This window comes from Morone saxatilis, unplaced genomic scaffold, assembly GCF_004916995.1.
Source record: "Morone saxatilis isolate NCDOM2014 unplaced genomic scaffold, NCSU_SB_2.0 Contig21, whole genome shotgun sequence".
Taxonomy (NCBI): Eukaryota; Metazoa; Chordata; class Actinopteri; family Moronidae; genus Morone; species Morone saxatilis.
The window spans coordinates 20,156,014-20,169,617 of NW_023339774.1; the positions used below are offsets into that span (position 1 = coordinate 20,156,014).

At 41.1% G+C, this 13,604-nt stretch overlaps 1 protein-coding gene across 1 annotated transcript; it reads right to left on the reverse strand.

The window, feature by feature from the left end:
• Positions 1-253: 253 nt before the first annotated feature.
• lhx5 (LIM homeobox 5) lies at positions 254-13,191 on the reverse strand. The gene is made up of 5 exons (XM_035668344.1): positions 13,025-13,191; positions 10,509-10,732; positions 9,433-9,710; positions 6,429-6,594; positions 254-600 (listed from the first exon to the last, which is right to left on the reverse strand). The coding sequence occupies exons 1-5, from the start codon at positions 13,189-13,191 to the stop codon at positions 254-256; spliced, it is 1,182 nt and encodes a 393-aa protein (XP_035524237.1).
• Between the last annotated feature and the right edge of the window lie 413 nt (positions 13,192-13,604).

Sequence of the window (13,604 nt, forward strand, 5' to 3'; positions counted from 1 at the left end):
CAGGAAGGGATATGCTTTGGAGTGTCTACTGGGCAGCAAATATTACTCTTTCCAACAAGCTGTCCCATTCTTGATTCCGTTTCTGTGTTTCCATCAGTTCGTCAGTGGTGAAAATCAGTTGTGATTTCTAAAAAGTCCTCCATAGAAATTTCAGCTGTACTTTTCACTCCACAATGTGGGTTGTTTTTCCAGTTCATCTCCTGAATTAACTAGGCTGACATTCAGCCCAGGAATGGTCCCTGTGGTTTGTCCTTTACCAGGCTGTGGTTTCCCCCATCTCCTGGCCTTGGTGGGACATAGGAGCGCTGTAGCTGGAGTTACTAGCCAAGGAGAAAGGAGGACTGGGTCCACCCCCGTAAGCCTCCCCCGGGACAGGCTGCAGGGAGCTCGGTAAGCCCGGCTCTGGACTGGGGGTTTCTGCGTGAGAGATCATGTCCGTGAACCTTTGGTCATCTGAAGGGTGGTGGCCTGATCCCTCCATGGCTCCTCCGGAGCTGAGGATGTAGGGGGACTCGGCCGGAGACTGAGCCTGCGAGGATGGAGGGCCGTGGGGGAAGAAGTCGTAGTTACTTCCTGGTGCGTAATAGTCACCTTGGTATTCTGTGGGGCAAGAGGAGAACACATGGGGTTAGACTCTCTATTAAGGACTTTGAATATACATAGAAACAGTCACACTTTCTCACAGCAGCGAGCTGATTTTACACACACCTCCACCCCTACCTAAGTGGTGAAATTGATCATGTCCAATTTCCAACCAACCGGTCTCCAACAGCCTCATTTGAGTGTATAAACAACTCCACACCTCTCCACCTCAGTTCTCTCGTCTTTCACACACTGCATTCATCTCCCTCACTCATTCAGTTCGCAGCCATGCGTGCGCCGCGATGGATTCCCCTGCTGAAACTTCTGGATTTGGATGAGGAGCTCCAAAATGAGATTCCAGCCTCCCTGCAGCCCTGCCAGGTCCTGTCGGCTGCATCTCTCCATCACGTCTGATCCAGCTTCCAGCAATATCCCTCTCCTCTACGTCGCTGGCCTTTTCCTGAGCTGCACAGACCACGCTTCATTATTCCCAGCATGCAATCCAGTTAGGGCTGCAACTAACGATTATTTTCATTTTCAATTAATCTGACAATTGATTTCCAGATCAATCAATTAATCTATAAAATGTAAGGGAAATAGTGCAAGATCACAAGTTCCTAATGTGAAATCTTTACGTTGCTTTTGTCTGACCGACAACAAGATGTTCATTGTACAGAAAAATAATCAAGCAGAAAAGCAGCAACTCCTTATCTCTCCTCTCCGGTAAAATATTCACCAATCACCTAATCAATTAACAACTCAGAGTCCAGCATTGATGCTACATCCCAAATCATTTTCCCCCTTTAATTACACCTCGCTGCTCTTATCAGCTCATGGTTTCAGTTTTTTATCCATAATTACTCTAGTGGCTCCTCCATTGCTTGGCAGTTACTCCACTTCATTTTTACCGTGATATCAATTCTGCAGCATCACAAGACAAAATAGGAACCCATCAATGTCGGAACCCATCGGCTATCATCCGGCGACGATTCAGCCTCGGAGGGCAACGACAAATGTCTTCCAACAAAATCTTCCCTTGCCTACAGAGTCTGAATTCATATGCAGATTGTTGTTTTTAGAGAGTAGTTCTCTATCGAAAAACACAGTGCCTGTTTATATGTCAGGAAATCAAAAGAAGATCTCTGTTAATAATTTAATGATTTCAAAATATCCACACGCACAAGCAGCATCAATGGCTTCTTTAGTCTGTAAATTATTCCAAACCTACTGTATATGGCTCTTTGTAGTGTCACTGAAAACCACAAATGGAGGGGTCAGGGAATCACAAAGGTCAGTAGGATTCATCCTCTGTGGACTGTGAATGTCTGTAGAAAATGTAACTAATCAGTCAGGATGAAAGTGGTTGTCTAACAAACCAAAAAATATCTATTATGTATCTCATGGGCTGTTGAAACCCCCAACTTCAGGTTCAAAAACTTCATGACTGACGTCTTTCTTGTCTAATAATGCTCCTCATGGCAGTGCGGCATCAAAAAGCGGCATATTAATGACAGAATAAAGCCCAAATTCCTTGCTTTCACAGAAAATCTCCAGCACACTCTGGGATTTACGAATATTCTCTACCCAACCTCTAACACTGACTGACATGTTTATGCCTCTGAGAGGTTTTGGCAAAATTTGGTCTCTGACATACCTCAAACATTTTCATTCATAATCTATGAATTTAATGAATCTCAAAATGTTTTTTGAATGCTGTCCTTTCCAACCATGATTCAAATGTTTGGTTAACAGTTATGTCACTTAGCTATGCTTTGATACTTATGTGCCCAGGTTTTAAGATATTTGTCTATGATTTCTGCCTCCAAAGCGATACAAGCAAAGTGAATGGTATTTTGTTTCTGCCGCTCACAGTACTATAGGATTAGAATAAAAGAACACGTATTTCCACAATGTCTACGTTTTCTGGATAATTAATAAATTTCACTGTGAACAGTTTTAATAAGGACTGATCCTGGTGGATCCAATTACCACAGCTTACAGGATGCTCTGTGGATCCAGATCGAGTAACAGGGAAGTTGTTTTATATTGTTTAATAGACCTTTTCCAATGCTGTGAGCACTAAAAATAAAATTCTATTCACCTCATTTACACTGTAGGGGAGACAGAAATATCCGAGGCAAATGACACCAAAACTATCCCTGTAGATAACAAGAAAGCAAGAAACATTTGTTTTTCTTTTGCTCTTTGGGTGTACCGACCCTTTACTGTCAATCAGTCAACAATCCAATCTTGAGCACCAAGTCACTTTAAGATCCATCCAGTGCAAACCGAGCAACTGAGCTATAGTTGGCCTTTTGGACTGGCACACAGTTGGTCACCCGAGTCTGGAAGACCTCTAATATTTGTCCGTTAAATATGAAGCTGTAAAAAGCTAGCCAGCGGCCAGTTAGCTTAGCTTAGCCTAAAGACTAATTCTCAATTGTTTAATCCTTACAAAAACAGAAGAAGAATACTGACGAGTATTAGTGGGGGGTCATGTCGTGGCTCAGTGACTTCCTGTAGTATCAGCTGGTTGCCTGGCAACCTCACAGTAAAGACAAGACTCGGACAGAGCTGGGCTAGCTTTAGGCTAAGCTAACTGGCTTCTCGCTGTAGCTACATGTTTAAGGGACAGCTATGAAAGTGCTATTTACCTTCTCGTGTCGTGTGCTTCTCAAGAAAGGAAATAAGCGTATTTGCCAAAAATGTCAAAATATTCCTTTAATCCTAAACCAGGGACCGATACCTCAAAACAAGGCAGTGCTCTACATTCAACCAGACTGCGCAATGATCCTTTCAACACAGCCACAGTCTCAAAACAAGGACTGCGATAAGAATCAGACTTACGATGTATTGCTCATACGGCAAATGTTTGGGAGGACGGATTTTTTTGCACATTCATTTGACGTGCTATCAGCAATACTGATACTGCCAATACAGTTTAGAAAGGAGTCATCCAGTACACGTGTAGCCAATTACTTCACAACGTTTGCATCTATTAACAATTAAAAGCCTCCACCTGCCTTCTGCTTCGTTCTCACCTCTTCTACATTCACCCCCCAAATTTGCTCCCCTCTGCTCCAAATTACCTCAGTTACATGAAATCCATTCTGTTTCAACACCACCTCGAACTGAGATCGATGGCAGACTTTATTCCGGTGCCCCAGATGTTACACTAGCATTTCTCCACTGCCACCATATGCTCTTCTCCTATTTCAGTCTAAACAGGCAGAATCAGGAACTAACAGGTTAGATATCAAGAAATATGTTGCCTAATCATAATGACTGCCTTTATTTGCTGTTGCACATCGTTTTTAGAACAATAAGAAACAATCAGAGCTGACATGACTTTCACAAACAAGCCAATTATTTGATCTCACAAGCAGGCCCCTGTTAGTTTGGCCGACCTTGAGAACAAGCAACAAGCTTGTGTTGTAGAATTGTGTGGTGTATGCCTGTGTGTTTGTGTGTGTGTGTGTGTGTGTGTGTGAGATGGGGGAAGAGAGAGGGGGTGGCATTGGCTCTACAAACTATAATTACACTCACACATGCAGACGCACCATACCACACACAGGCATTCCTCCCTCTAAGCAGCGGCAGAGGAACATAAGGAAGCAGCGAGCTCAGATAAAGGCGAGCAGGCTGGCCTGTGCTGCTGCTGCTGCGGCACAAAAGAGTGTGAAAAGCAGCGTGCAAAGAAAGCAAGAGAGATGAGAGCGAGGGATGATGGTTTTGTCCTCAGTTTTCCCCTCCCACACCCTGCATCTCGGCCCTGACGGCTCCAGTTTATTGTATCCTCAATGCCCGGGGCCTTCAGGTAGATGTGCATGAGATGTATAGAAACCACGTCTCTCTGACTGTCCATGAAAAACAAACTGCTGATATACATGACAGGTGCATCTGGTTTATTCCTCCAGTTCAATGTGGTGCTGTTTTTGCATTAGCAAGGTTTTTATTACGTGCTGCCCACCTGCCATTTTCTTGATCCAGGCGACCAATAGAGGCTTACAATGCTGATTTTCTTTTTTGCTCAAGTGGTCTTGACAAGAATATTGATTTGAAGGTGTCCACACCAACTGATCAAATTGTGTTCTACCACGTGATTAGAAAAGAAAACTACTGTGTGAAGAAAATAGCTTATTTTATCAACAATTCATTTCACATGTGGAAAACAGCAACTAGGTGTGCCTTCACTGGAATGAATGCACAAAAATACAGTAATATCCAAGGTGGTGATACATTTGTATTTGCCAAAGATACAGACAGTATGCAGAAGATTACAGATATTAGATTTTTTATTTATTTGATTCTATAATATGATATAATATAAAGATCTGGATACAGATCCACAAACTTGTATACCATTGGATCTTATCTCCAGCGTCCAATGGAAAGAATCTTTCACAATGCGATAGCTGCAAATATTTAACATCAAACATAAAATGTTATGTAAAATTAACTTCCATCCATTTAAAAGGATTTTTATGTTCCAGATCAATGCTGCATATTTTTTTATATTTGTCCTGGTCAGTGAATGCAACACCACATACACCCTTTACATCTAAGTCAGCAAAAAGGTATAATTTCATGACTAGCTTTAATGCTAAAGAGGGTACAGCTATTTATAGTTCACATATATGTTCCACAAAGTGTTAATAAATAAATGGTATACTGTAGTATGGAAAATATATTTTTATATGAATCTGTATATCAGTGTTTTGTTGACTGGAGTTAATATCTTTTTTAGAATACTTAAACTTAATATATCTGTGATTCATTACTACTCTAAATTATCAAAGCTACTTTTATTGAATCTAATTCAATGTGCTTTTTTATACCTTCATAATTTGTTAAATACATAGCAGCTTTATTTCTAAGGAGGAAACTAATAACTTTAATAACTGAAGAAATGAACACAGAGTTTTTATCAAATGCTGTGACCTGTAAAGGGTTATAAGTCACGGCTTCATCTTGATTAAAACTAAAGAGACACCAGAAGGGCGACACCTTGCCTCTGCAGAGTGGCACAGACATCAAATCTCACAGGTTGTACTTTATTTTTTCCAGAGTTTACGCTTGCTTTTTCTCAAGTTCTCCATTTTGAAAGAGTGTAGATAAATCAATCTAAATTGCATCTTTCTGCTTAAATGCATGAGTGGAGTATGCCACCCATGCAGCAACACTTTCACCGCTTGCTTTGTTTATGAAGTGTCTGATTGGAATACATCTGTTCCCCTCTTACATTTATCCTCCAGGCTGTATAACAAGTTGCAGTGTGTCACAGTTATCAGATTTTTTGCTTATTTTGAGCCTTCAACATCTTTACTTAAATTCCTCTGTGAACACTGAGATGAAGCAAACTATTTTGTATTTTGATCAGTTAACAAAAGTTTCTTAAAGCGTATTTTCAAACTAGAAGTGAAAAGAAGGGAATGTTCACACTGGCTTAATAGTTCCCAAGGTTGGAGTGAAATGAAAGACAGATCATATACTGTGTCTTTGAATGGAAGATGAATAAATTAAAGAAAATCATGTGACCTTCAATGTCCAAATAAGGGACACTGAGGTTACAGTATCTGTAGTGTGCAGTGGATATGTAATCGTCTGGTAGATACTGTAACTATCAGCCCTATTCGTGCTGCTGAAGGTTGCAATTAAGTTACACAATATCACGTTTTTGAAGCGAGGGTGAAAGCAGGATACAGATTATTTTTACTACTACATTTTCTGAACAAAGCAGAGCCCCATATTTTACAACAATAGATACAGGACATACAGGGCTGTGCGCTAAATGTGTATTAGCCAGCCCTTTGTGTACTGTCACAAGCTAAGACTTCATTTCTTACCTCCGTAGTAACCGTAGGCCCCAGGTCCTAAAATGTCTGGATCCTCCAGCCTGCCTCCCAGGGGCCTCATCCTCCTTGGGCCCCTGAAGAAGGCGTGCCGCCGGGCCCCCAGAGCACTCAGCTGCTTCATTCGTCGCTCTTTGGATCTTCTGTTCTGGAACCAAACCTGCATCAAACCAGAGAGGTTAAAGGGGGGTCAGAGTTACATCAGCTGATCTCTTCATTTCAAAAGCTCAGTCTGAAATCATGAACTGCGGCCATTTTCCTTTAAATTTCAGATTGCACGTCGTCATTCCTCAACCACTGTTTTCAGTCAAACTTCTGTCATGCTAAGAGTGCAAATCATGTCATTGTAAGATTCAGACTCTGATCACAATCACGACAGGATTCAGTCTGTTGCATCTTGCAGACAAAACGCATGAAGCACAACTAACAGAACTGGAAATAAATTAATATCAACTTAATATGAATCTTGATCATTTTAGGTAATTTCACCGATTTATTCAATTTCATGCTCACTGTTACAGAGTTCGCCTTGGAACTATGATACAAATGGAACTTTTTTTTCTATTCTGATAGATTTAAGTCAGGAAAATTCCTTTACAGGGCTCTTATTCAAAAAATACAAACTATTTCTTACAGATGACAAAAGGTATTATGCTTCTGGCTTATAATTACTACAATTCTCTGACACCTCTGTCAACATTTTGAAATGTATTTTAGTGTATAACAATTAGTTGTGGCCTCTTTTCATTCGTGTTAATTGAGGTGTAAATTCTTGGATCTCAGCATCAAAATAGCTAAAAACAACAAAGTAAAACTGTTCAAATCTGGTAAACCATTAAAAATACACTTAGATATGATCAATTTAGTGATAGCAGAGAAATAAATGGGAGATAAATATAAAATAAATGTTACAATATATCTGGAAAGCAAGAAAAAAGTATTAACGACTAAGTCACAAATTAGGAAGAGCATAAAGATGCTCTGTTTGAAATGAAGTGTCTTATCTATGACAGAATATAATAAAACACTCTTTCTGCTGCACTTTTCAGTCATGAATGCATTTTCCTGTTGCAAAAATAAATGAATGGCAAGATAATTCATATGCACAACCTAATGCACCTCCGCTTAAGTTTAAATATAAACAGTTGGAGCAATAACTCAGGGTATAAAAAGGGCTTATCACTAACGTTAAATAAACTGCCTTTGAAGAGGAACAAAGGAGGATTTCAGAATTGGAAAACTACACGCCATATGGAAGAATGTCTGCATTATAAGCACATAACACATCTTGTTTCGCCTTTGCATCACTGCTGCATAATGATGTATGTTCAACCCAGCTAGGCTACACCAGAGGCAGAATCCCACTGTGCTGCAGATTAACCAAAACACACACACAAAAACACCTAAAACCACTTAGGCTCTCTTCTGTGTGCTCCAGCGGCAAAGGCAACACCTGCTTATTGAGAACAATCGTCTAACTGTAGGGTACATTTTTATGGAAATGCTCTCGCTCCCCTCGAGAGAGCGTTGCTTAGGGATTACATACACATGCTGCTGGAGAAGCAGCGTGGCTCACAGGGCTCCCCATGTTGAGAGCAATGGTATTTAACACACACTGAACGAGGAGGAAGATGACGAAACAGAGCCTCCATTTTGGCTCCAAGCAACACACAGGGGTGGGGATCATGGATGGAGGGACGGACTGCCCGCCTGCCTGATTGATTGATTGATTTATTGACTGTTTGTTTGAGCTCTGTTGATGCAGCTCTCTCTCTGTCACACACACACACAGCAGCCTGCAGTGTATGATATAGATGAGGCAGTGGAGGGGCCCCGGTCTGCTCTAATAAGCAATGGGAACAGGCTGTAAGTGAGTAAGAGCAGAGAGGTGGGAAAGGGGAGGGTGGTATGTAAATCTGTGAAATCAGCGATAATTACAGTGAGTGCACAAAAAGCCACATCACAGTTGGCAGAGATGGTGCTAATCATCCTGACACAGTCTGCACCCAGACACCGGGTGTGTGTGTGTGCATGTGCGCGTAAGTGTTTGAGACAGATAGAGAGAGGTCCAAAACAGTGCACGCTTGTGTTATACTGCAAAAACATGTTTGTGTGCGGGGTTCCTCTCGCCTTTGGCAAAAACAAAACTAACCTTTCACTAATTTCATGGCTGTGCAACACCAATGATTACTGGAATAAACTGCCGTCTGCACAAAATAAACAATATTCTTTAAAAACAACATGCTGTTTATTATATCCATGCATCAATAAACTGGATTACTTGATCTTAATTTCAGAGAATAAATGAGTGCCTGCAGATATGGATACAGCAATGTAGAAACTGGAGGCCAATGCAATTAATTGAGGAATTAAAAAAAAAAAAAAAAGCTAGTGAAGTTTAGCATCATTAAATTTGAAAACAATAGTGCATTAGATAAAAATATCAAACTGTGTGCAAATTGATTTACAAAAGTTAAAAATAGAATAAAATAAAAGAGAAAGAATTTCATTTATTTTAGATAATAATATTTTTTTTAAAACAGAATTACTGCAATATTATATTCTGGGAGAATTTTGGACAACACACTGCTTCCACATGTATGTGTTTTACTTTTAAACTGTTTTAAATAAAAGGTAAAATGCAAATTAAAATACAAACTGCTCTGTGTTTGCCACGTGTAAAAGCAACTATTATCATTTTAGGAGTCTTTTTCTATCATTAATATTTGAAAACAATTCCAGAAAATAGAACAAAAAAACAGACAATTCTAATGTGGATCTATATCCCTGTTAATGGAGCACATCATGCTCTGACATTCCTCCAACAGATAACGAAGCCTTCAATTAAAACCTCTGCGCATTTTGAGCAAAATTAAGAAGTAATTCCACTGATTTATAATCCGTCATTTCTCTCTAATTTGTCTTTGTCTGTGCAGATCCTCCCTCACACCAACGCACAAAGACCACAAAGAGCGAGCCGCCACACAGCTGATCTTACCTGGATGACCCGCATGTTCAGTCCCGTTTCCTGGGCCAGCTGTTCTCGGATGTGCCGGGTCGGCTTCGGCGTGGCGACAAACGCGGCCTTTAACGTTTCCAGCTGCTTGGCCTTGATGGTGGTCCGGGGCCCCCGCCTTTTGGTCCCCGAGTTCTGCTCCTCATTCTCAATATTGTTCGTTTCCTTATCTGAGGACGTTGAATTGTCCGTCTCTTTTATGTCGTCCTGTATTGGGTCCTGCAGATCCGGCGATAAACTCCTATCCGTACACGACGACACTGGGAGGGGGGGACACAAACAAGAGGAAGGTCACGATCCGAAATGTCAGGGAGGAGGGAGGGCGGGGGGGGGCTTTAATTAGGCCTTGAGATTCAGAAGCAATACAGACTACACTGGAAAATATTATATTTTAAACCGGTCAGAAAAGGCATTTAATAGATATGTTTGCACTTATTTTTCTTTTTTTTATGTATTTGTTATTCTACAGAGCTGCGCGTGACTAAGTTGTGCTTATTTTTAAAGCACAAATTGAACCTGGAAAGCCGAATATTCCTCCCTGAAATGTACAAACATAAACTGCACACTGATATAACACCTAAATGAATATATGTCTGTAGGAGATCACAACACAATGCGGCTGTATGGAACAAGAGAGCGTGGCAGCATCAGTACACAGGGCGTGGAGTGGGGTTTCTGTAAGGATGAATAGTGGAGAGAGGAGCAGCACTAACATCCCCAGTGGATCCTGGCGTACAATAACAGAAAGCCATTGTCCTGCGGAGGTAAATATTGAAACCATTCATCTGAGGAGGTTGTTGTGAAACGCTCTCCACGGACTACTCGAAGTGAATCTTACAGCACACGTAAAGCCTCCACCCCTTGTTTGTCTTTGCCCCCCTCCCCCCGAAAGGCCGGTGTCTATTTTATTCATCAGATATTTATATAATATTCATCCACGTATATCTTCCATTAAAATAAAAAAAGGGATGTGTTTGCTTTTGGAGATCGAATCGGAGACAAAAACAACAACAACAACAAAAACCACCACGCACACATCTCGGCTTATTATTGATTACCTGAGTTCAAGTTGACTTCTTTAATTGCCCCGGAGCTCATATAATCTTCTTTGCACACAAACTTGTTTTCGTCTATCACATAGAGTTCCTCTCCCGTGGACAGCTGCTTGTTACACACCATGCAGGTGAAGCAGTTCAGATGAAACACCTTGCTGCGGGCTTTGCGCACCAAGTCGTTTGGCGAGATTCCCTGCAGACAGCCCGCGCATTTTGTGCCAAACCGCCTGGAAAAAGAACCCAAGAATTCATGTGAAAATGATGTTTTCTTTTTTTTAAAAACAAAATCAATCTGTTTAGGCCCACACATAACGATATAAGCAGCTTAAAAAGGGTCCTATTAAAAATTACTCGAGCCTTTGTTTGGATAACAAAACATTATATAATTATTATTATTCCTTTTTTTTCTTAAAGGCCTTTTATGTCGATATATGTGCGTAAAAGGTCAAATATAATATCATAATAGTTGGGTAGGTAAGCGACATATATTGGCTTTTATTAACAAAAGTCAAACTATAGAAATACCATATATATACCATATAATAACAATAATAATAAAAATATAAAATAATAATAATAATAATGTGCTTCTTAATTCCCATTTTAGTAAAAGCCCGTATTAGCATACAAGTATTATGTAATTAGTAAACAGTTATTTACAATAAACAAAAGCATGTCTGTCTGAGAGTGTTAATGGAGGCGGCGGAGAGCTTTTAAACCAGGAAGGAAGAAAAAAAAAAACAAAGTCAGAGTTTCCTTTTTTAAAAACTGGAGCCAGAAAAAACCCGCCAGCTCATTATTATTTTGATGGAGGTGCTCTGACAATAACCCCACGCAAAACGTATTAGTGACAATCAACACATTGTAGCCAAGGATATATTATAGGATTAAGCAGAGTAGGAGCATCTTAGCGTGAAAATCTTCTCTTAATCCATATTCACCCGCTTAAATACCGAGAGGGAAGACACTCATCAATTTGATACACAAATAGCCCCCACGAAAATAAACTCAGCAGAATTTACTCCTGCTGATCTGACAGGATGGAGGTTTTTATTTTTTCTAATTGAAATGAGGAGAAGAGGTGAAAGAGAACACATCTGATTTAAATGTACAGATATTCCCTCACCTGCGCTGCTGCTTTTATTAACATGAGGAGCTTGAGCAGATGTTCGAGGCTCACACTGGGCCCAACTGTACCTGGGTTTTCAGGCGGCCTGTCTGGGGTTGGGTGGGGGCGGGTGGGGTGGTGCTTAAGCCTCTGGGTGAAAGCAAGCCATCCTTTTGTGCAGCATTGTTTTAAACCACTAATGTTAGGCTGTCTCTCCATTGGCAATGGGTATCGCTTCCACTTGTCCCCCTCCTTTTCAACATGGGCACGCCAAGCCTCCCCCTCCTCCCCCCCACCCAGCGAAAGGGCACACACTCTAACTTACACAACAAAATGGAACATTATTAGGGGTGATTACTGTTTTCCGCCTGGCTAATGGCTGGCCATTAAAATTCCCACCGCTTGATGGGACCTTCAGTTATATATAATGGATGCCTAAGGCCGAATCCGGGGCCAGACCGTAATAGGGCCGTCCCGATCAAAATCCGTACCTGTCTTACATGTCATTAAACAATTGGGGGAAAATAACTGACCACATACAAAATGAAAATGATTGCTAAGGAAGGCGACGGGAAAACAAGGGCTTCACTTATCACTCAATTACCTTGAAACACCTTTTTGGGAATTGTAACCGTTAATAGCCTAATTGGGTGTTTTTGGGGGGATAAAAGTTGTTTGCCTTGGATGTGGAAAATTAGATTTAAAAAAACAACCGCCAAAGGGCAGGAGAATACCACGTGGGGTTTACAGACAATATGACAATATGTTATAAAATTTAGTATGTAACGAGATGCCACTTTCTTTTTATATACAGTTTTACCTTTATAAATTATGATCTGTAGAGGCCCCTCAAAGAAAATCGGCCACACGCTCACAAAGCGTGTGTGGTGATGCCAGCTATTTTATTTTGCAAGGCATCCTCTCGAATATGGCCAAACCTAACTCCGGCTTCTGAGTCACCTCAGATGGGAGTCCTCAAGTTTATATTTTTTTACATTTATTCTACGTGGAAACTTGTTTTATTTCCCCACATATTTCTGATGTATTTATAACAACTAGCGTGTCAACCTATGGCGTCCGGATTAGGTTGTATGACCCCTGTTGCTCAAGCCAGATTTAGACGATTCTGTGGACTTGCTTGGCTTCCCATTATTTAACTCTGATACTGATGTCTCCTCTTTTTTTCCACCTTGCTCAACTTATGTTGCATATTCTTTCCGATCTAGATTGCATCCCATAGAAATATTGATATTTCTTATTCTTAGAAATTCGAGGCCGCAAGTGGGCGAGAAGAACTAGTGTAAAATCAGCTCTCTGCTGTTTACCTCTGCATAATACAACAAAGCAAGTCCCATTTTTGCAACGGGAATAGAGCTTCCCTGTTGCCCTGGAGAGAAGCGCGACTCTATACTTGCGGCTAGACAGGCTCTGCTGCGCTTGCAGGCACTCCATCTCGCACACGGCGAGGAACTGGACGCCTCTATGTCCGATGGCACAGGTCTGTCCAGCCACGTTTTGGAGGGAGAAACCGTCCAGTATGGGCCGTTTTCGCACCCGGGCACTGTTTTGGACCATCATCGTGATAACGCGGGCTGGCAGGGATCAGCCAGTTCAAATGTTGTCCTGTTCCTTTTCCCCATCACTAAGGATTGCTCTCTGGAACTACGCAAAGTGAATAACCCAAATCTGCAAAATATCTAAAAACGACAGGAACAACTTTGGCTCTTCTCTCGGTATGGAGGGTGGTCGCTATCTGGAGATGAGGCTATCCGGTTCAAAAGGGCATCGAGAATTGTGAACAGTTTATCCCCTTGGGAACCAATTTTGTTGTAACACTCGCTTAATTTATCCCAGTACAAGTTTACACTTGATTTCGAATAATGTTAGGTCTTGTCCTGGCAGTGGCGCCCTAGTTCAGTGCCATACAGCCATTGACTCCCCAATAGTCCTATTGTCGAATGGACTTCAACTCGTTGTAAAATATTTGAAGA

Coding starts and splice junctions, on each gene's coding strand:
- lhx5 (XM_035668344.1), bottom strand. CDS start 13,191: ATGATGGTCCAAAACAGTGCCCGGGTGCGAAAACGGCCCATACTGGAC. Junction 10,733..13,024: donor CAGAGCCTGTCTAGCCGCAA/GTATAGAGTCGC, acceptor TTCTTTTTCCAG/GCGGTTTGGCACAAAATGCG. Junction 9,711..10,508: donor AGAAGTCAACTTGAACTCAG/GTAATCAATAAT, acceptor CCCCCCTCCCAG/TGTCGTCGTGTACGGATAGG.